Source organism: Teleopsis dalmanni, chromosome 2 (assembly GCF_002237135.1).
Source record: "Teleopsis dalmanni isolate 2A chromosome 2, ASM223713v2, whole genome shotgun sequence".
NCBI lineage: Eukaryota > Metazoa > Arthropoda > Insecta > Diptera > Diopsidae > Teleopsis > Teleopsis dalmanni.
In genome coordinates this window covers 53051157-53074148 of record NC_051847.1, presented here as the reverse complement: position 1 = coordinate 53074148, position 22992 = coordinate 53051157, and the positions used below count along the sequence as shown (strand labels likewise).

The window sequence follows — 22992 nt, the reverse complement described above, 5'->3', positions numbered from 1 at the left end:
AAAAAATGTGATTAGATATCTAGATAAGACATCCATGAAGACACAGTACTCTGTTTGCTACTAACTTGTATTTCTTTGATGTTATAGAGTATAATTTATAGTTATTAAAATATTGAGGCGCTATGCCTCAATGGAATTCAAAAAGTTCATTAGTATATTTAAAAAATAACAAGAATAAATAATGAATAAAATTATATATAAAAAAGGGGAAATATTACTTTTAAATAGTAATATTAAATATTATTATTTGAAATGTTCTGCAAATATTTTTATGCATTTTTTATATATAGTGAGTTATTAAAAAAAGTTAATTCTATATTTTATTTTTTAATTTCATTTACTAATAAAAATAAAAAAAAACAATTTACTTATTTCGTTTTATATTGAATTTTATAAAACTCATAAATTTAGTTCATGGCTTCTATACCATTAATTTTGATGCATAATTTTTACATGGTGGCGTATGAGTAACAAATTTGTTTATAAATATATTTTTGTACACGTTTTCCAATCTTACTAAAGTACGTTGATAATATATTAATATATGTTAATATAATAAAATTTAATGCTAAGTCAACATTTTTTATAGTGGATTTATCAATTTGACATAAATATTTTTAACATTTGTTAAGGTTAAAATTCGTTTCGCACTAAAATAAATTTTTTCGACTGCAAAATACAATTTAATTAAATTTTTTAATTTGCAATTTTTATTTATTTTATTTTATGTTAATATGTTTTATATAAATTTCACATAATTTGTTATAGTTCACAACACTTTTTTAATTTCAGCAGCAATTTTTTTCTAAATTTAAATTATTTAATTGCCGCAAAATTGGTTTCGTTTTTTGTACTTTTTTAATTTGTTAACAATTTTCTAATTTGCAATGTTGAAGCTATTAAGTCGTAATTGATAAAAATAAAATTACTTTATGAGAATGAAACTATGTTTATTGTTTAAAAAAAATAATTTGTTTTAGTTATTGTGTTTTACGACAAAACCGATTTCGCTGTTGACAGTTCGAGTTCGAGTCTTGCACTGACGAAAAAGTGTTCAGTTTTGTTTTAAATAAGAATCGAACGTGTTCTAAGTTTTTTGTTTAATTAATTTATTTTGTACTTAAGTTTCAAATATTTATTATATATGAACTATTTCATATATTTTAAGGAATTTATATAATGATTTAAAACATGACAAATTATCAATTGAATTTGAAATTGAAGCGCACTCACCTTTGAGCACTTAAAATGACTTGTCATTTCATGTTATTTGTATATAAATACATTAATACATACATATATATATATATATATCTCTTTTTGTTATATAGCTTTTTTGTAATAAAAATGAAATATATATATATATACATTTCATTTTTATTCGAAAAAAGATTTATAACTCAAAAGTTGTAGTTATCGAAAATCTATAATAGAAAAATTTTATTTTGAGTTTTTAAAAGGTTTCCATAATTTTATAAACCCTTAACTGTGAATTTCTTAGAAAATGCTTCAGTAAAATTTTATATCATTTAATATACAAATTTTTCTATTACAATTATCTTATAATTATTTTTATTAATAAAAAGATTTATAACTCAAAAGTTATAGTTATCGTAAATCTAATCTTGAAAAGTTGTATTTAAAATCTTCCAAGGGATTTATGACTTGTAGTTTTCAGAAAATATTTGGTAAAACAAATATATTCATATACATAATATATTATATATTTATATAAATAATATATTTTATATTTTTATATATAAAACATTATATAATTCAATATATATTTTAATTTCTATATATATTCTATTTTAAATAAATTTTCAAATTTAGAGACGATGTAGAGACGATATTGAGAACGGTGTTTCTTTTTTTTTTTGCAATTAGGAGGTCATCAACAAAAGATATTTTGGACTTTATTCCATAAATATAATAGAATAGAACTTTAAATGCTTTGCCCCACATATTCAAACTAATCTATCTTATCTATGATATGGTATTTATAGTTAGATTGTCGCCAGCAATATCTTTGTATTAATAATCTCATTTAATTAGAAATGACTGATTTGGGAGATTATAAGAAAAATAAGGGCTATAAGATTTGATGCAAGTTAAACCAAAACTCAAAAAACAGTTTCGAAGTTACCACGCCTGGATTTAGGATTATATTATATGATATTATATTATATTATATTATATTATATTATATTATATTATATTATATTATATTATATTATATTATATTATATTATATATTATATTATATTATATTATATTATATTATATTATATTAGCATAAACATTTTATAATGAAGAAAGATAGCAACGATTAGATTACACTATTTAAACGTTTCAGAACTACTAAACAATTTTTACCGTGTCAATGTCTTATGTTAATTTTATAAACACTCAAATGGTTTTATCTGCATATGTTATATACTCAACGTTAAAGGTTCAAATGCATTCCTACTATTCTGCCCTTGTACTGGTAACTGCGAGTACTCGGTTAACTCATTAAAAAATTAGTAGAATTTACATTTAAATATCTAATTATGGTGCGTATAACTAAAAGAATATTAAAAATTCTAGCTTCAAGTCCTGATAAGAAGTGAATGACTTTCGTTATCTTTATAGCAAAGTATATTAGGAGTTCTGCTTTTAAAAGTTAAGAAAATCTTTTTTTCCACTTATGTGTAAAACAATATCAGATCTTGTTAGCAAAGTAATATATTGACGTATTTTATTTTTATTATACATGAGTATATAATGAAAAGCAATAAATCTTAAAAAAACGTGATTTAGTTCTATATATTAAAGTTAAAATACATGAATTTAAACTCAAATAAAATAAAATCCGTAATTGTTGATTTTATAAATTATTTTAATTTTAAGTTGATGTTTAGATAAGGAGGTCTAAGGTTCTTAGTTAAATAAATATCCTATAGTAATTACGCGCGTAATGCATTATTATTTTTAAATATTTCAACAAATATAAATATAATGATACGGTAATTAATTCATGTTTCACGTAATGGATAATTAGAGGAAATTGATTTATAAGAAGATAATCTTGTTTATATAGACATTAACTTTGATGAAAGATTGATTTGACGAAAGCACATTAGAACTAAATTAACGTTTTAGTCCATTGAAACTGCAAGAGCATTATGTGGATTACCTACTCAACAATCAATCTCATTTAATTTCATAGTATCAGGCTTTCTTATACAACAGTACAATTTAAACCTACTCGTATGGTTCTTAATTACCTGGCAACATTAGTTCATCATTTACAGAAATCTTGCAAATAGTTTATTCGAAAATATTGATAATAAATACAGTAGCGCCATAGTGGTTTAAAAGTGACAAAATCTGCTTAGATATATTAATATCAATTGGAAAATATTCTTTTCCTTCTTTTTCCTTAGGATTAAATTTTGACTGTTACCATACCTACATTATACAATACTGTTTATAATATAGTGTTATTCGTATTACTTATTCGACACAAATGCAGGAAATACTTCATCGGTCCAATAAGATACGAAAATAAAATCTTATGGAGTGAAGAGATGAGGTGTGTATTTTCAATGTAAAATATTGTTCTTTAATTTGTTGCTTAAAATGTATACATTAAATGTAATACGCTCTCTAGGCTGATGTCATTTTTGGTATTTGCACTGGTTCCCAAATAAACAAAATTCTTTCACAACTTCTTTCGCAAGTTTTCAATAAAAAAATCTAGTATTTAAAACGAAGAAACAGTCTTGCCAACAGTTGTGTCTTTGAGCTATATAGGCAATGAGAATTAAAGCTCTTTCTTGACAAACAATATCACTCTTTGTAAGTCTTTTATGATGCTTGTCCTGCTGTATGGTAAAGAAGCTTGGACAATTACCAACAATGATGAAAAATCGTCAGGAACATTCGAGAGAAATATTCTTCGAAAGATCTGTGGTCTCTTACACGTTAGCAACGAGTATTAAATTGGATGCAACGATAAGTGTACAAGCTATATCGCGACATTGGCATACTGCATAAAAATTCAGCGCCATCGCTAACTTAACCATGTCGGTACACGCTGTAGAGTAAAACTCGGTAGAGAACGTGCGCATTCCCTACCGCGGAAGAATTAGAAGAATTAGGCAACCAGTGTCATAAATGCAATCGTCCTCTATCACGGAACGAAGAAGAATTAGGTGACGAATGACATAAAAATAATTGTCCTCTATCACGGAACGAAGAAGAATTAGTTGACGAATGACATAAAAATAATTGTCCCCTATCGCGGAACGAAGAAGAATAAGATAACGAATAACACAGAAGTAATCGTCCACTATCAAGGAACGAAAAAGAATTAGGTAACCAATGACACAAAAGTAATCGTCCTCTATTGCAAAACGAAGAAGAATTAGGTGACGACTGACGAATGACATCGATACTACCAAATGACCACAGCAAGTCACTGAACAGGCTGGCTGAAGGAGGCTACTAGATGCGGCCAAGGACGACTCATATCTGTAATGGCTAACTACAGTAAATATGATTTTTAAAATCACAAATAAATAAAAATTAATGAATTACAAAAATTAGTCATTTAAAATGTGTCAAAATAAATATATCAAAAACAATAAATTGTTTGTACAATACCTATCTGGTGTTAACTGCGTCAAAACGTTCTAATTTAAAAATGGTTTTTTAACACTTAATTACTTGGAATTATTAATAATAATCTAAATTGATAAAATTGTTGTGTTACGTAGTTAAGGCAATAATGCTATATCTCTTGTTCTTTATTATAATCACCTTTAAACGACCCTTTTCAAATAATTTCCCATATTTATTCTATGTTATAATATTTTATTTTATTTTATTTTATTTGCTATCTACAACAAATATACTTCAAATTAAAATCACATAATATAATTTATAGAAATAAGCATATTTCAATTTAATTACAAATAAAACCAAAATAAGATAAAAACCCAATTAGACGTAAATAGTGACTAGTGACTGAGACACACCGCCATGCATCAGCCAATCGGAGCGCGGATAAACCGCATTTTTGAAAAAACAAAAACAAAAAAAATCAAAAAACAAAACTAAAAAATACTAGCTGAATTAGCTTTACAGTTATAGAGTATAAATTCTGCACGTGTTGTTTGTTTACTATTCGTTGTTGTTGCTTACTATTCGTTGTTGTTGTTTACTACTCGTTCCATGAAATAAACTTATGCAAGCTTACTAAAATCGCTGTGTGGAAGTACAACAAAATGCATTCCCTTGTTCCACTATGAGTTACTTTGTGGAACTTAATTTGAAATGACCTTGAAGTTGAGCATATAAACGTGTGTGAACGATATATATTACAATTATTTTAGTTATGCATTAAATCAATTTGTTTAAACTGGTTTTAATAGTTTTCTCTACTGTTTTAATAAATTAAAAAAAAAACAAAAAAAAGAAAATATGCAAATTTTATTTATTTTATTTTTCATTTCTAAGTAGATTGTACTTTTAATGTCAATGGCAATAAAATGTAAGTATTTTTGTTTAATCAAGATTTCATGATAAGACAATTGCACGATTCAGTTTAAGTATTTTTATTTGTACTTAATTTACACATTAAAGGAATGGGGAAATACAATTAATATAAGTACAATAATATATGTTTAATTGAAAAGTGTAGTATACAAGCAGCTGACATAGAGATCTGAATAGATTTCTAATAAACGTGCATTCTTGCAGGTGTTTCCGTAACATTATCTTTAAAGTATTTATCCATGCTGTACTAGTGCAATATTATTAATGTGGTGTTTATATAATTTCTTCATTTCTTATAAATTTTATATATTATATATAAAGATTTATACATTCACTAATTAGTGACAAGACATTCACGCTGACAGATAATATTTTGCAAAAACGGAAATTTTAAATATGCAGAAACCATTTTTTTTTATTTTGACATGCATTAATTAAATTAATTAACAATATTTTTATTTTATTTATATGTCTATCTCACACTGCTGTTAGGTCAAAAAAAATTACAATCTTTTGTGTTAACCATTTGGATATTTCCTATAAAAAACACATTTTTCTTCTGCTTTTTGAAACTAGTTTGTTTAAATATTGCATAAAAATAATTAATACATATAAAATTTTTTTTATTTTTTTGGCTAAATTATAAATAAAGCTACTTATTCAAGATGTGACATGTTTGAAAATGTTTGTGGTCTGTGTAAAAAAAGATATGTGCCGATTGAAGATTTGTTTAAAAGGCCAGAATATTATTGATTATAATTTTTTTTCACTTCTTAAATTAGTTTAGGTTAGGTTAGGGTGGCGGGGGGTCTGTGGCCAAAGGCAACTTGAGCTCAAATAATGGCCCATTATGACACCACGGACTAGCAGTGTTCTTACACAGACTAGAGGTCACCTTACGTTGCTGAAAATTTTGGACTCATGCCAAAACATGATCTATATCTTACGGAATTGCATTATTACTAGTATTTCATATTTCATACTATATCTTATGAAACTGCATTAAAACTAGAATTTCGTTTAAAATTTTACGGCATGTAGGAAAAACAGTTGAATAGTTTTATTAGATTTTTTAAAAAAGTAAAATTTACTGTTGATATAGTTATATTAATGATTTAATAATCAACTCAATATTCTAATTTAACATCAATTTATATTATATAAATATATATATATAAAATATACTATTTATTTTATAAATAATATAATAAATAGTTATTTTCGTCAAAATGGACATTAGAATTCTATTTAATAATAATTAAATGAATATTTTTAAAGCCTTCATATTTTTTTTATCAACCTTTAATATGAGAAAATAAAATTTGTGTACAAATTTTTACTGTATACTTTTCGGCGTTATTTCATTTTTTGAACTTGCGTTCCACAACTTCACTATTATTTTATAGATAATACACATTTATTTTATTTGTTTATAAATAAAAATATAAATATTAACTATTAATTTACTACTGTTAGTCAAAAATCTCTTTATTGAAAATAATAGTTTATATCAAGAATTAAGCTTATCTCATCAAAACGGACATTAAAAATAAATTTATTTATATTATTATAGTATAATAGTAATAATGGCAATGTTAAATAATCAGTAATATATGAGACTTTGTTAATACTTATTTGATTGTAATTAGTTTTAATAATTTACAAAGCTAATAATAATTTTAACTAAAAATGGCAGCATACAAATAGATAATAAAATTTGTAACTAATCAAAAAACAATAAAATAATGCAAATGTAATTCACCGCCCATAATAATCACTCATGCGTCTGTGCGTCTTGAATTTGAGAAAAAAAGGGCTCGTAAAAAACAAGCCTTTTCTGCCATATGCATATGAGATGAATTATAGCGAAATATAAATTAAATTGTTTTAATCATAATTTTTCTAACTTGAACTTTAAAAAATTATTAAGTAGTTATCAGAACAAGCGATCCATTGAAAAATGATAAGCGGGACTCTGATAAGATTATACATTTCTGACTGAGTCATGACGAAAAAACTAAATTTGTACTTTGGTTTGTTGTCTGACATTATGGCACGGAACAAGAACTGCATACAATACTCGTAATGATTAGTAACTAATCACACAATAGATATGTATGGTGCATTTAGATAAAGTTCCTTTATTAAAAAGTTTCATTGAGAAAACCAAACTATATTTATATACTCGATTATTTAAGTACTGAGATAAAATGTAATTTTTAATTAATGCTAATATTTCTATTTTTATCTTATATATTTTTATACTGACTATTTCTGTGAAAGTGTAGTTTTCTATATAACAAATGTCTTTCAATTGAATTTGGATAGCTCTCATATACAGCGATTATTTTTGTTTTAGTTAATAACATGTCATCTTTACTTTTGCAATATTTACTTCACGATATATAATATTTTAGGTCAATAATTTCATTTAACATAATTGATAAAAAATTGGTATTATATCATTTAAAGTGTTGAGTATTTATCACAGTTTAATGTTTACTTTCTGAAATCATTTTACGTAATCATATTATATATCTGGTGGTAATGATAACTTTTTAACTTCAGGAGAATTATAAGTTTATTAGAATTAAATCTCATTATATTTTTTGGCACCAATTTATTTCATGAAAATATTTTGAATCAGCATAGATAATTAAAGTATAAATAAATGATTATTGAGAATGATTAGTTACACATAAGATTTAATATATTTTATTTTATAATTCTTATTTACTTTAGTGAACAAAATTTATAAAAATATTCTCGAACGCAATGCAGAATAATTTTATTCCTGCTTTAATCTACATTGTGACCGAAAGGTTTCCGGAAATTTTAAATAAAACGCAAAATTCTTAATCTTCATCAATATTTATTTTATCTCCTTCAAAATATGCTCCATTAGAAGCGATACACAAATGCCAAACGTTTCTTCCAATCATCAAAACATTTTTATAGGCGCTTTCCGGTATGGCTTTGAGTTCCCTCTGCGAATTCTGTTTTACGTCTTCTATGGATTCAAAACGCGTTCCTCTGAGTGGTAATTTGAGGTTGGGAAACAGGAAAAAGTCACACGGTGCAAGATCAGGTGAATACGGTGGCTGTTCGATGGTATTTATTGAATGTTTGGCCTTAAAATCGTTGATAATGTTGAACAAATTGAGGTGAATCGGAACAAGCCGGGCGTTGACACGTCGCATACACAAATTGTCCACCAAAATCAAACGAGCCATCTCACGACCGATGCCTAGCTCTCGTGCTATCTCTCTAACACTCACATGAGGATTTTTGAACACGATTTCCTTTGCCTTTTCAATGTTTTCGTCGGTGGTAGAGGTCGAAGGTCGTCCAGAACGCGGCATGTCTTCGACGGTCGTACGACAGTCCTGAAAGGCTTTGTACCACTCATAAACTTGAGTTTTCGATAAAACTGATTCCCCATAAGCCTTTTGTAGCATTCGCAACGATTCTGCACACGAAATTTCGTTCGAAAAACAAAATTTGATGCAAACTCTTTGTTCAATATTTTTTTCCATTGTTTTTTTCGCAACGCACTACTGAGGTGAACTGGTTTCAACAGCTGCCGTAAACGAACTGTCTGACATATCGCGCTCATTTTTGGCATAGTAATTAAGGACAGTGCTGCCAAACTACATAAACTTAAAATATCGAAAAATATACAGCGCGCGAATTTTAAATGAGAATTTCCGAAAGCTTTTCGGTCACAATGTATAATACTTAAATATGTTAGAAGTAATTGGTTACCTCTTCTGGTGATAATTAGCCGTCAATAACTGTATGTAGACAATAACTCTCTACATTCAACATGTTTTGTTTTATAATTATTATTTGCTATTAATCAACAGAGTTTATAGGAAATATTTCCAAATACGATACATTGTGCCTGTTAAGATTTAAATTTATCTTATGTTTAAAACAAAAAGTCTAAACCTTCAACGAGTGGTATACATTAGGTAATAATTGTTATTGTCATTATTTTAAGCAAATATATTCAATCTTAAAATGAATGATTTGTATAATACACAACCGTTAATTTGTTCTCTACTAAAAGTGTATATGCAGATATCTGGCAACCTTATTTTTTTATAGAAATTTATGAATTTGTAAATATTTTTTCTTCTTTGCTTAGGATCTCTCAGATATTTTATTGTTAGAATTGATTATATTTTATTTGATGTGTATTCCGATATGTATATCAAATATTATAATAATATTATAATAATATTAGTAAATATAATAGAGAATAAAATATTCATTAGGGAGAACTTCAATTGTAATGGTAAAATTAATATGTTAGCGATAAAATACACAAATTCAAAACGATTTGTTGTTTATTTTAAGTAGTTTTATTATTATAAATTCTAAATGTTATTATAACTTCTAGTGCTAGAAAAAACAAAGAAAGGTATGCCGAGACCTATTGTTCTATTATGTTAAGAAATTGATATTGAAAATGTGATTAGAAATTTGAGCGTTTCGTATAATTCGACATTCAGCAAGGAAAGACATGGTACAAACTTATTTTATATTTCTATAAAATATAGTTTTTTTCTATAATTTTTTTAAATATTAAAATTATAAAATATACAAATTAACGTCCAACTATTAATAAACCAATAATATATTTATATCACACTTAAAAGGCAAACCAATGATATTTTTAAAATAATGGATCTGGCACAGTTCAGATTTCATTTACGCACATTTAGAGGGAAATTTGAATTGAAAAATTGCAAATCTTAACTAAGAAAATACAAAAAAAAATATGTGTTTTTTTTTGTATTAATAAAAACAACTTTGTCGTAATATAAGTAATATTGTAAATTACTAAAGCAGATATTCAAAGAAAATATTTTTATTTGAAAAGGTGTTTCGTTTCAAAAAATAAAATGTAAAAGCAAGAAATATATATATATATATTTATATCATTAACCTTTTCGTAATAGTAAATATCGAACAAATATAAATATATATAATTATAATTGTATTTCTAAACATTCTTACGTACTATTATAAATACGGAACGTTTAATGCGAGAAACGAACACATTTTGCAACTCATATGAAAAATGAGCGATCACTTTTTCTTTTAACATTTATTTGACCTCTAAACTAACTTGTAAAATCGTCATTGTTTTGCAATTTTATCTAAAACTCTCATATTTAGAATTTCATTAAACTGTAGATTATATTTCACGCAAATAAAAAAATATTTCTTCCTACATTTTAATGACGATACATTACATTTATATATATATATACCTATATTATATGAGCTAATTTACAATACGTAGATACAGATTTGTAGAAGTCCAGCCTCCAAGATTTTATTTCTTTTTAAATTATTGACCTTTTATTTTCAGTACATTAATAATTTAATTATTTATTAACATATTTAATTCAATAAGAAATTAATGACTAAACGATTAATTTAGCTCTTTAGACATCAAAATTTGTGGAAATTTATTTCTAATCGGCATTTAAAACTGTCTAAAGACTAATAATGTCCTACGCAGTAAAGTATAAAATTTATTTTATAAGAGTGTTCGACTATAACATAAGCCTAACGGAAAATGATAACATATTATGTATTCTATATTCGCCATCATATGTTATTAGTAGCATAAAATTAGCGCAGACTGGGAACCATCGCTCCAGACGTATAGTTATCCTAATGAGTCTCGTTGTCCGAAATGCCTTCAATAGTGTTAACTGGAGTGAAATAATTGATACACTCAAACGTAGGTTTAGAGTATCAGCGTACCTAATTAAAATTTTACAAAGCTACTTAAGGGACAGAGAACTAGTCTACGAGATACGTGATGGTAAAGAGAGAATTCAAGTAACATCATGAGCCGCCGAAAGATCCATATCTGGATTTGATCTTTGGAATCTAAATTACAATGGTTTTAGAAATACAAATACCAGATGATTCAGACTTAGTTGCTTTTGCTGACGATATAGCCACAGTGATAACGGCACGATATTTAGATGAAGCGCGCCACAAATTAACTTGTGTTATGGTGAGAACAAAAATCTGGCTTGATGATCATGGCATAAAGCTTGCAACTGAAAAAACAGAGATATTTCTACTCACGAGACGACACATGTCGCTAGGAGTCGAGATGAACTTATGTAAAAACAGATTTTATACGAAAAAAGCAATAACATACCGAGAACTGAACTTCCGTTACGAAAATTTTTAGTTTCTATTAAGTAAAATGCTCACTATATATATTATATTTATTATATATATAAAAAGTCATAAACTTCTGAAATTACAAAACTTTAGAAATAAAACTAACTGTGAATAATGATAATGATGTACTAAAATCTAACTTTATGCTTACAGTACGTTAAATAAAAATAGAAGTTTTAAAAATAAAACAAGTAACTTTGTTTACTTTCGCTTTGTCAAAGCTTAGATACTCTTTACACAGTATTTTGAATCTATATTGAGGCTTTACTTATATGGCAATATATGTTATATAATTTATATGTAGTAATATATATACGATTAAGAGGTTTCGAAAAATAGTGAACTACAACAACAAAAATCTTTTTATATTATTTTAATTAATTGAATTTTTGGCTGACCATACAGCTGTTTTGAGTATTGCCAAAAAACCATCATCAATGGTCTTAGAAATATTTCTAAGACCAGGGGTTGAACTCTTGCCCTGCCAAATTTGAAGCTCAGAGTCAGCGTTTATTAGCCAACTGACTCAAAGCTTTAGTTGACTTATATGTTTGCTCATTTTTCTGTAATTTGCTGTGTAATTTGCACTTGCTGTGTTATATTAGAACAAAATCATAAACCAGCTGTAGAATAATTGAATTGATTAATTATATTTTTTATTTTTAATTGTTGAATTTCAATACTATTCTGTTTGTAATACATATAATATAATATGTATGAATGATGAATGTTTTTACAAAACAATTTGCAACTATCAATGTAAGACAATTTATATATTTTCATAAATATAAATTAAATTATAATTAACATAGGTTATGTTAGAGAATAATGAGCAATAAGTATACTTTTATTTATTTTCAAATATTAAGAGAGTTTTTCTCATAGTTATGGATAATAAAATTAATACAGGCAAATCATAAATAGTAGTAACATATATTATATACATATATATATTATATATGTATACATATATTAATATATAGTATATATATTATATATTACAATCACTTTTCAATCAACACATAGAAAAATAATTTTACGTAAATAATCAGATATTGTTTTTATCAGAGAGTTCAGAGAACTGTTGTGCTCTTTTACCTAAAGTCGAATCGTAAATAATTTACTGTCTCTGAATTATTTTTAACTTAAAACAAATATAAAATTGTTTACCACGTGCTTTTTTGAAGAAAACTAAAATATAAATAAAAATAAAATTAAAAAAATTTAGTTGAAAATATTTTGCTTTTTTTTGCAAATGAAATTTATGTCACGGCCCCCATCAAAACCACAATTCGGCAGAATGATTAGTTAATTTCTAAAAATCTTGGTTATTTAAAAATTATTTTTTATACTTGACAGTTTATATATATATAGACATATTTATATATATATATAACATATATATATTGTATTTATAAATTTTTTTTTTAATTTCACTATTTTGTCAAATTTTTTTAGTTTTCGAAAATAATTATTGGCACCAATATATTCGTAGTAGAGTGCATTGAACATTTGATCGGTTGGAAAACAAATAGAGCAGATGGCTAATAAAAATATAGACGAAAAACATAATATTGGCTTTCAACTGAGTCTGAAACTATTAATTTTCCTATTGCAACTCGAATCGAAATCTTCATTGATTTAAATGAATATTTAATTATTTTTTAATATATTATTACTTTCCCGAATAAGAAGGTACTAAGTTATTGGACTTTATATGAATATCCCGATTATAAATTTTATTATATTTATTTATTATTTTATTTATTTAATTTGTATTTATATTTATTTTTTTTTATATGAATAATAAAAAAACAAGGTTTAAATATATAATTGGATATAATCATGGACGTACATAGGTCGAGGCAGGGAGGCGACGCCAACCTAAACTTCAATATTTTATTATTGTTTTGAATGAAAATTAAATATTGCTTGTAAGAAATGTGTAAATTTTGACTTTTTAATCTTTAACTAAATTACATACATATATTTGACATACATATATTTTTTAAATAATAATGTTTCCATTTTATGCTTGCATAAGGTATATGATAATGTCATAGCAGCATACCAGGTATAATATTTTCAAAGAAAATGTAAGCAGGCTATTTTATTGGAAATATAATCTTTTCTTAATTTAGAGACTATTACAAATTATATTTTAAAAAGCAAAGAAAACGAAATTTTTAAGATAAACTAAAATAAGTTTCACTTATTACACGGAACTCAGGACAATAATATGGACTGAGATACTTATTAGAGAGCGATTTGATTGAAAAAATTTTATTTTAAGTTTGGCTTGCTCCGATACTATTCGATATCGATAGCTTACTTTAAAAATTTTAACACGAAGAACTTTTTTAATTCGTCTTTACCTTATTTGAATTAATAGTTAAGCAAAGTTAACCTTTTTAAAAAGGTGACTGTGTCAGCGAATCCGAGATGTCTGGCTATTCGATTAACGCGTTCCATATATAATCAGTTAAATAAATTTTTATCTTATGTTGTTAAACTCGATTTTTACAATTAGTATAACAAGAGTTTTGTAATTGTTGTTATTCGTAATATACCATGAAAAATTAGCGATTAGTCTTTAGTAATAGATGTTTTATACTAAGTTATTTGTAAGATTTTTATATTGGAAGTCATGACGTTACCAAAAATAGCTTTATCTTGTAAGACTTTTAACTTTATACTTAAGAAAAACGTGGAGCTCAAACCAATATAGTTTAGAAGTTTCTAAATTCATTTGGATTATGTTCCTATACGAATATATACGCAAATAGGTTTTTAAAGTTTAGGGTATATATTGGATTGTTACTTAGGACGATTGCAGGTAAACTAATTTTGTTTAGAGATGTGACATCTGTTTAGTTCATTAAATTTGATACGCATTTGCTTAATACCATTAGTGACTTGCTTAAATTTTCAACTATTCTGTTATCTTAGTTGTTATTAAATTTAATTTTAAAAATTATACATATTAGACAAACAACCATTCAGTCTATATTATATAAAAGCGGCAACCCTAACTTTCAACTGTCATAAGTCTCCAATAAGCTCGAGGCGATTAGATTTAAGCAACGTCGAACGTTTTTTATATGGAACTCAAAGTTAGCTATTCTACGCTGCTTATATTTAAGCAGTTTAAATAGGGTAAGTTTTAAACACATTTAAAAGTTGTTGTGAGTACTTTTGTTATTTTTCCATTTCTCACATTGGTTGTGAGATTCATACAGAATAAAAAAATAAAAATAACGTAGTGCAAGCAACAAATACCTTCTAGTACTTTTATCGATACCTTCAAGTATCATATTCGAGCTGTCCCTAGTCATAACCACTGATTACAAATTTCAAAAATTAGAATCCAATTGGGCTGTCTGACCCATTGCAAAAATAATTATAGCACATACATATGTATATCACTTTTGACAATTATTTACTCGCCATGTTTGTTAAAAGTGTGAAAAATCTTTCGAGAAAACTAAATGAGAAAGTTACATAAACGATCCGCTAATTTGACATCACAGTTTTAGTGTCAATGAAACTATCATCCAAGACAATATACCATATATGCATTTAAATAAAGTTTATCATGTATCAATCGCTGAACGTGTTAAAATTATAAAAATTTCCTTCAATCCTAATGCTCATATTTCACTTTTTAGATAAATAAAGTTGTCGCACCTGGGATAGTAGAAATTCTCAAGAAACTGCAAAACAACCTTTGCATCCACAAAAAGTCACTATTTGATATGTGGTTATACCGATTATACCGTTGGATCGCTGTAACCAGATAAATACCACTTTTTTTTGGATGAAATCGAATGCATAGGTTTGGAAGATATACGCTTTCAACAAGTTGGTGCTAAGAACCTTATAATATGTTCTATTTTGATTATGTTAAGCGAGAAATTTCATGGAAGATTAACTTCACGTATTGGTAACGTAAATTGTTCACCAAAATGATATGATTTCTCACTAGTGGAGTTTTTTGTAAACACAAACCGTAAAGGATTACCGCGATTGTATTAAAAGTAACATTCACCAAGGCGGTCATACAAATCCATTTTCGGGTATGCCTTCTGAAAAATGGTTTTATTAATTTTTGGAACTCATTTGTGGTACTTTTATCAGCAAATTCACTTTCTGCAAAGGTCAAAGTCAAGTGAATATGAGGAGTAGTTAGCCTTAACAAAACATAATCCAGTTACTATTAGTCCATACGTCGTCAACATCCTTTAGACGACATTAGTCAAGGATCTAACTACAAATAGCTATTTTCAAAAAAGCCTGTTTGTTTTAGGCTCCCTCTTAAAACAAGTGTCAAACATTTTGATCAAATTAAGAAATTGATATATTTTTTTAAATTATTTGTCGGGCTTTGGAAGCATGACGGTTACACTTGTTATTTTAATTACTTTGTTTCTATAGCAGCGACCGAATTGTGGCCCCGACAGCATTGGTACACGTTATATACAGAGTTATGCATATTGGCACACTAGTCTTCTACTCGCTTTATAGTTCTGCAGTCTGGGAATAAATTAACCACTCACATTTATTAATGTGTCAACCCGATCACCGAAATCGAAAGAATCAAAAATGCTTTCTAACAAATTATGGAGGGTTGATCTTTTTCAATTTTAGTTAACTACTTACCCACCACTCTAAAAATACAGGATTTCTTTTTTTTTGATAAAAAATTCTATGCACATTTTGGGCATTATTTTTGGAGATAAGAATATTTACCACACAAACTAAAGGTTTGAGATCTGTTACCATTATTCGGGCAGTTCTAACAAATAAATAAAGATTATTTCCGTACAATGAGATTTTTAAAAAATTATTTCAGAGTGCATTACCCTCAGTTAAAAATACTAAACGTTTTGCGAGTAATGGGTCAAGGAATTTCTCTTATTCTCTTGTATTTTCATTTTGAGTTTCATTGCACAATTTTATTTAAACAAAATAGAGTTAAATGTAAAATGTAAAGAAAATAAAACACCCAATCACAAACATTATGCAACTTGCAAAAATTTGAATTATTTAAAATATTTTTAAATTAAATTTGACTTACTTGTTACTCATCGTGGTTGATCTTTTTGTGCTCCTCTTTGACTTGAAGTTGCTTGATTGGTGGCCAACGTATGATTTACTATTTTGTGTAGACTTTGAGTGTAAATTAGTTGGGAATATCGACACCAAACGATAAAGATTTTGCACTACAAGTGATAAAAACCAATTTGTAAAAACAAAAAAGTTATTATTTTACAAATTCAAGTATAAAATATTAAAACATTTAAAATTCTTAGAATTTTTGTTAAAATTTGTGATGAATTTAATATTGTTTGAACAAAAATAACCACTGATAAAAACAATTAATTTTGTTTATTTACTATATTGTTGTTTGTGATATTTTTCTTTTACCGTTTTAAGTTATAAACACGTTTCAAACTTTTTTATCGTAATTTTTATCTTAAAATACGCTGACTGCTGCTGTCTCGTCTAAATTTGAAACAGAAATTGAAATAGAAAGAAACCGTACCGAACCGCGCAGCTTGCTAAACTGAATTGATGGTCGGAAACGACTGTTCCATTGTAAATAAATAAATGTCGTTACCCGGTGGCAGCAGTTGTTACCACTTCTCTCCACGCAACACGAGTTCACATAAGTTGTGTGTGTGGTGTGAGCAATGAATATCTCGTATTTTAGTTTTGAGTTTTTTGCTTACCGCAACATATATCTACATATATACTTGTTTTGATTTGCAAAAATTAAAAACATTAAAATATTGTAGGATAAATTAAAGTCAAACATAGCAGAAAATATGCATGCTTATGCTAATGATTTTTTCGCATTGATATAGCCATTTAGTGGATACTAAGCTGAGCGAAAGAAAATGTATAACAGTTTTTTCTGAATAGAAACTCTCCCAACAGTTAGACGCCAAATGTAGCATGTGTAGTGTAATTTTCATTGAGTTGCCGCTAATTTCATCAGACTTTAACAAATCGTGTTAATACAATTTACGTTTGTTTACGTCACATTTCCAACATTTTATCAATTTTCGTATATGTACTTATTTACATTTACACACAAAACAAGATAAATGTATACCGAAATATGGTGACGTTTTCTGCTTCACAAAAATCATACTAAACATTTTTGAATAAAATTGTTAACAAACCGCAATACGATTCTCTCCACTGAAATTAACTGAACTAAAATTAAAGTTATGCACATGTTAAGCTCGTCAGAGAGGTGAAAAACAATAATACAGTTGTGACTTGATAATTTGCACACTTTTCAGCTTATGTATTTGCATTATAAATATGTTATACTATTTACTCAAAGCTAATTATAGTAATAATAATTAGTGATGTCATACATAAGTCTAAATATTTTCTTTAGATTTTATTATAAATTCAAAATATCTAATTCTAAAAAATCCATTGTATTAGAAAAAATTTATTATTCACAAAGTGATATACATAACATACATATATATTCAATACATATGGCAATTTATGATTGAGATTTATTAATAACTTTAATTTTTCTATGTAACTTTAAAAGATTGTCTCCGGAGACAACAAAAGAAATCTTATAGGTATATATATATATATATATCTATTGTAACAAATGTTTAATACAATTGATTTGTAATTATTATTTTTATTTTAACGTAAAATTGAATGACTGTTTAAGATCTATTGTGATATCCTTGGACAAATAATAAGACTGATATGTAAATGTTAAAAAATCACAAAATTCAGTATTTTTAACTAATTCGCATTGAATCGAATGAAAACTTGAATCAAAATACATTGTGAAGTTCAAAAAATTAGAATTATTTTCTCAAGAATAACACAATAGATCTTAAAAAGTCATTTCATTTTACTTAAAAATAAAAATAACAATTATAAATATTTATTTTAAAGTTTTATTACAATTTTCTTATTATGTTTTGTACATAGTTTGTTAATGAAAATAAATAATATTGCTCTAAGTGCATACAAATTTAAATGTTTCTATTTACTCAATTGTCTCAAAAACTTTTAAAAATTTATTAATTTATACGTATGTTTCATCGAAGATAAACTGATCACAAAACTATTACCCTAGAGAAATTAATAGTATATTCAAGCCAAAGCTTGTATAATATAATCTAATAATCTCATAAAGGTGAATATAATCATTTCATATACACTTTTAATTTAAAATAAAATAGGTTAATGTGACATTTGGTTTAGTTATCTCTAGATACTCTTGACTCTGCATTGCCTAATTTGAGATTAACTGTTTTTATTTATAAAACCATTTCGTGGCTCTTATAAAGAACAAATATTTTAATTTTACACCCTTGTAAATAGCTGAATATGTATATGTATATATCATTAAGAATTTGTAAAGAAACTAATTATCAATGACAGAACTACATTAATTCATGAATTAAAAAAAACATTTGTGAAAGAAAATATGTTATAATGTTAACTTCATGAATAAACAAATTATTTAAGTAAATTATTATCGAAAACTGTGCATAAAATTAGAATTTTTAAATTCTTGCACATTGGTGTCCATAAGGCGCCGATAGCTTAGAAGGGTTAAAAGCAGTCCATTTAAATATTTTTGCATTTTTAAGTCTTCACTCTCTATACTTTTTCTTCTTCAATGAAACAACAAAAAAATTAATGCATTATTTCTATGTAAGTTTTTGTGTAAAATATGTATTTACTCATCAACTAAGCATTAACAGGTTCTTGAATAATTTGATATCGAAGGGGGCTCGTCTAACATACACAAACACAATTATTAAGTAGAGAATCTACTACGGATACGATATGTGTCGTGACTAGCTACATACGCATATGCAACTGAACAAACCGGCTTTACTCTACGCAAAAGCATTGTAGACTTTCTCAAATAAAAATTGTACATGTTTGGAGACATTTTTCTTTTAAATTGACTATTTTTACTTAATTAATATTCGTGTGTTATTTGTTTTAAAATTTTTATTTATCTTACGTGTCATTTATCATACGACAAATTTAATACAAAAAAAAATTATAACAAAAACAAAAGTATCATGAAATATTTTTGTCGCATTTGTTTTATAAAGATTTCTTTGTGACAATTGAATTTAATTAAATTATGGACAGTGTCAGATTTCCTGCTTGCTTTCTTACTAGATTTTAAAGTTCTTTATGTGCTCTGAGCCACATGGAATGAACTCACAAGTGCCATTTTTAGTGCCTCGTAATTAGAATCGAGTGCACACATTTGAATTAGATGCGCAACATATTTTCAAAACAATCAAAGATAATAAAAAATAATAAAAACTATAGCAAAAACTGGCACTCGAGTGATGCCAAATCATTGTTCTAATAAAAATATTGCTTCGATGTCTTTTTCAAGCAAAATGAAAAGAATAAGCAAAAGAATAAGCATAATTGAACGTAATCAAAATGGCGCAAAACTAGAAAGGAAGTCTTAATAAAATTGTTTACGGTCCCTTACTGGTGTCACCGCTGTCATCCCTGTCGTTTGTTTCAAAATCATTTCAATTACTGGCAATTTCTGTCATTTAAACAATCAAATTGATTCATTTTAATTAAGATATCAATTGTGTTAGAAAACAACACTAAATCAATTGGTTTCATTTGCAAAAAATTTTCAGTAGTAATTTTTCAATTAAGCTCTGATATGAACAACACTAAATTTGCAAATCCTAAAATATGACCGAATAAAGTTCATTTATTTACAAATTTCTCTTTAACAGTATTAATTTCATTATATAATATATTTTAGTATACATAATGTATATATCCTCTGTATATTTATATTAGGTTAGTTTAGGTTAGGTTAGGTTAAGTGGTGGCCTTGCACTAAAACCCTACTCGAGTTCAAATAATGGCTGTTGTGATATCACGGATTGGCATTTTTCATACTCAGTCTTGAATTCAAATAACGGTTATTGTGATATCACGGATTGGCGTTTTTCATACTCAGACTAAAGGTCAGGGTACGAACAACGCTGAAAGGCACGACTTACCCATTTAAGTGAACTTAGTCAAGTCCTTTTGCAGTATGACTGTCTTGTCAGATCGGTAAAAAACCAGATGCAGTACAGTTTCCTCCTCATTCGCAAATCCACAATCATTATAGTTTAGACTCAATCTCATACCATGTGTTCCTAATATGCGGTGACCTTCAGCATCGATACCGAAGTGCTGAGTAGGTTACTCTTTAGTTGAAACAGCTGACTAGTAAGTTTCTTGGCCAGTTTGAACCAGGTCGATCTTGATATCAGATGAAATGGTTCAATTTTTTTTAGGTATGATTAGATATTTTTTTCTTTAATTACCAGCTTGACCAATATTTGAGAAATGAATGTAAGGGAGCAGAGCGCCCTGACAAGCTATCCTGCCTTGACTATTTATACAAAAAACGCAAAAATAAAATGTTTGTACCTGGCTTAGCAGATTAAACAAAACAAAATGCAAGAAATATAGATATAACGTGTGACAATAACTGCTTCTGTTCATCTTTTAAGATATGAGATTCCATTCTTTATTCAAGCATTCAATCAATCAAATGGGCGATTTATTAAAGCCCTTCATTTGAACTATAATGTAGGCAAATAGGAAAGCTTTTAGTAATTAAAAATTAATATTTAAAGTGTCTTTTAGCAAATGCTTTTTTTATTCATCTTATCCAAAATTATAAAAAGTATATCTTATTTTAATAATTAATTAATATTTTCGACTAATATTATATTTCCATAAAATCTTATTTAACCGGGCTTAAGGTCAGTTATTTAACAACTCAAGTTAATAATAAGTAATATTTACTATATTATTGTTAACATTTTTGTTTATATTTAAAAAAAATATTTTAAAATAAATATTTTGGACTACTTTGTAGACCATCTGCAGTGCATAATTTTTAAAAAATATACTCTTAAAATATATTCATGAATGGTTTTCTTTTTCTACTTCTGTCTTTTTCTATATCGTCCTGACTTACATAGAAAGAATTACCAACGGAAGTAGTAAGCGACAATTAAATATCGATATTGTTAAATGGTTCAGTATATATATATGTATCAAGTTTTTCTTTTTCTTTATTCTTTAAATTCGATTTTGATTTTCAAAATGAGTCTAACTTAGACGAAATATATAATACATATTTATAATGTATTATAAATATTGAAATGCAATTATAAATACTGTTGAAATGCAATTGAAAAAGTTTGCAACTGACTTTTAACTACATTAGTTATTCCACCGGAAATCTCTATTCTATATTTAATAACTTTATGACATAACAATTTTTATGATTATTAATAGTTTTTTTTATTAATGAATTTCATTGCAATAAAGACTATGTCTTTGATAAACTGAAGATTAGTAATGTTCGATAGTTTTGTACTTTCATACCCTTCACACTAATATCAGAGAAGAATATATTAATTTTGCAAGAGTTTGTAACATAGTAGAAGAACTATTTGCTTAACATAAATTTTATATATAGTATATATTCTTAATTAGTATGAAAAGACAAATCGATGTGGTTTCGAAAAGATTGATTTTTGTTCTAACTAAAGAAAGGTTTTACCAGATACTTTTTGTGAATCCCATTTAAATAAAACCGACAATTGAATATAATTTTTAATATAATAAATAATTGTCGAGAATATAGTTCAAATGCATTTTATAATAAATTTAATAATAGCAGCATATTATATATTTTATATATATATTTAATTACATATCATAACAAATATATAAAATTATTTGCTATATAACTATCTGAATTGAATAAGATGAAGGCATTCACATAAGTCTAGATAACTGGGCTAGGAGGAACTGGAACAAATGGCAAGCTTCCAAAAGAGAATGCGTTAATTCCATTTATAATTTCTGAAGGTCGCATTATACTAATAAAATAACAACATATAAGAAGAAGGGTATTGCATTTTCGGAAAAGCCAACGATAATTATTTTTTATAATAAAACGAATTTGCTGTAATTTACACTGATAATTAACCGTTAATGACATTTGAAAGTCACTGATTTATATAATATTTAACGGAAATTTTTTGTAGTATGTTTTATAGAATAGTGTAAATGTGTTATTCATTAAAAAAGAGAACCTGATGAAATAGGAACTTATATTGTAACTTTTACTTATTTTCAGATTAGTATCCTATAGATAACTTTAGA

At 26.4% G+C, this 22992-nt stretch overlaps 1 protein-coding gene across 3 annotated transcripts in view; it reads right to left on the bottom strand.

The window, feature by feature from the left end:
* The window catches only part of LOC119677610 (trehalase), a 37728-nt gene extending 19828 nt beyond the window's left edge, over nucleotides 1-17900 (bottom strand). The window contains exons 1-2 of one of the 3 annotated variants that reach the window (XM_038089029.1): nucleotides 17882-17900; nucleotides 16841-16985 (exon numbers count right to left, since the gene is read on the bottom strand). In XM_038089029.1, the coding sequence (XP_037944957.1) occupies nucleotides 16841-16851 (11 nt within the window). In that variant the 5' untranslated portion in view covers nucleotides 16852-16985; nucleotides 17882-17900. Of the gene's footprint in view, nucleotides 1-929; nucleotides 1033-16840; nucleotides 16986-17190; nucleotides 17352-17881 lie in introns of those variants that run through there. The other 2 variants (XM_038089031.1, XM_038089030.1) reach the window with 2 other exon arrangements.
* Between the last annotated feature and the right edge of the window lie 5092 nt (nucleotides 17901-22992).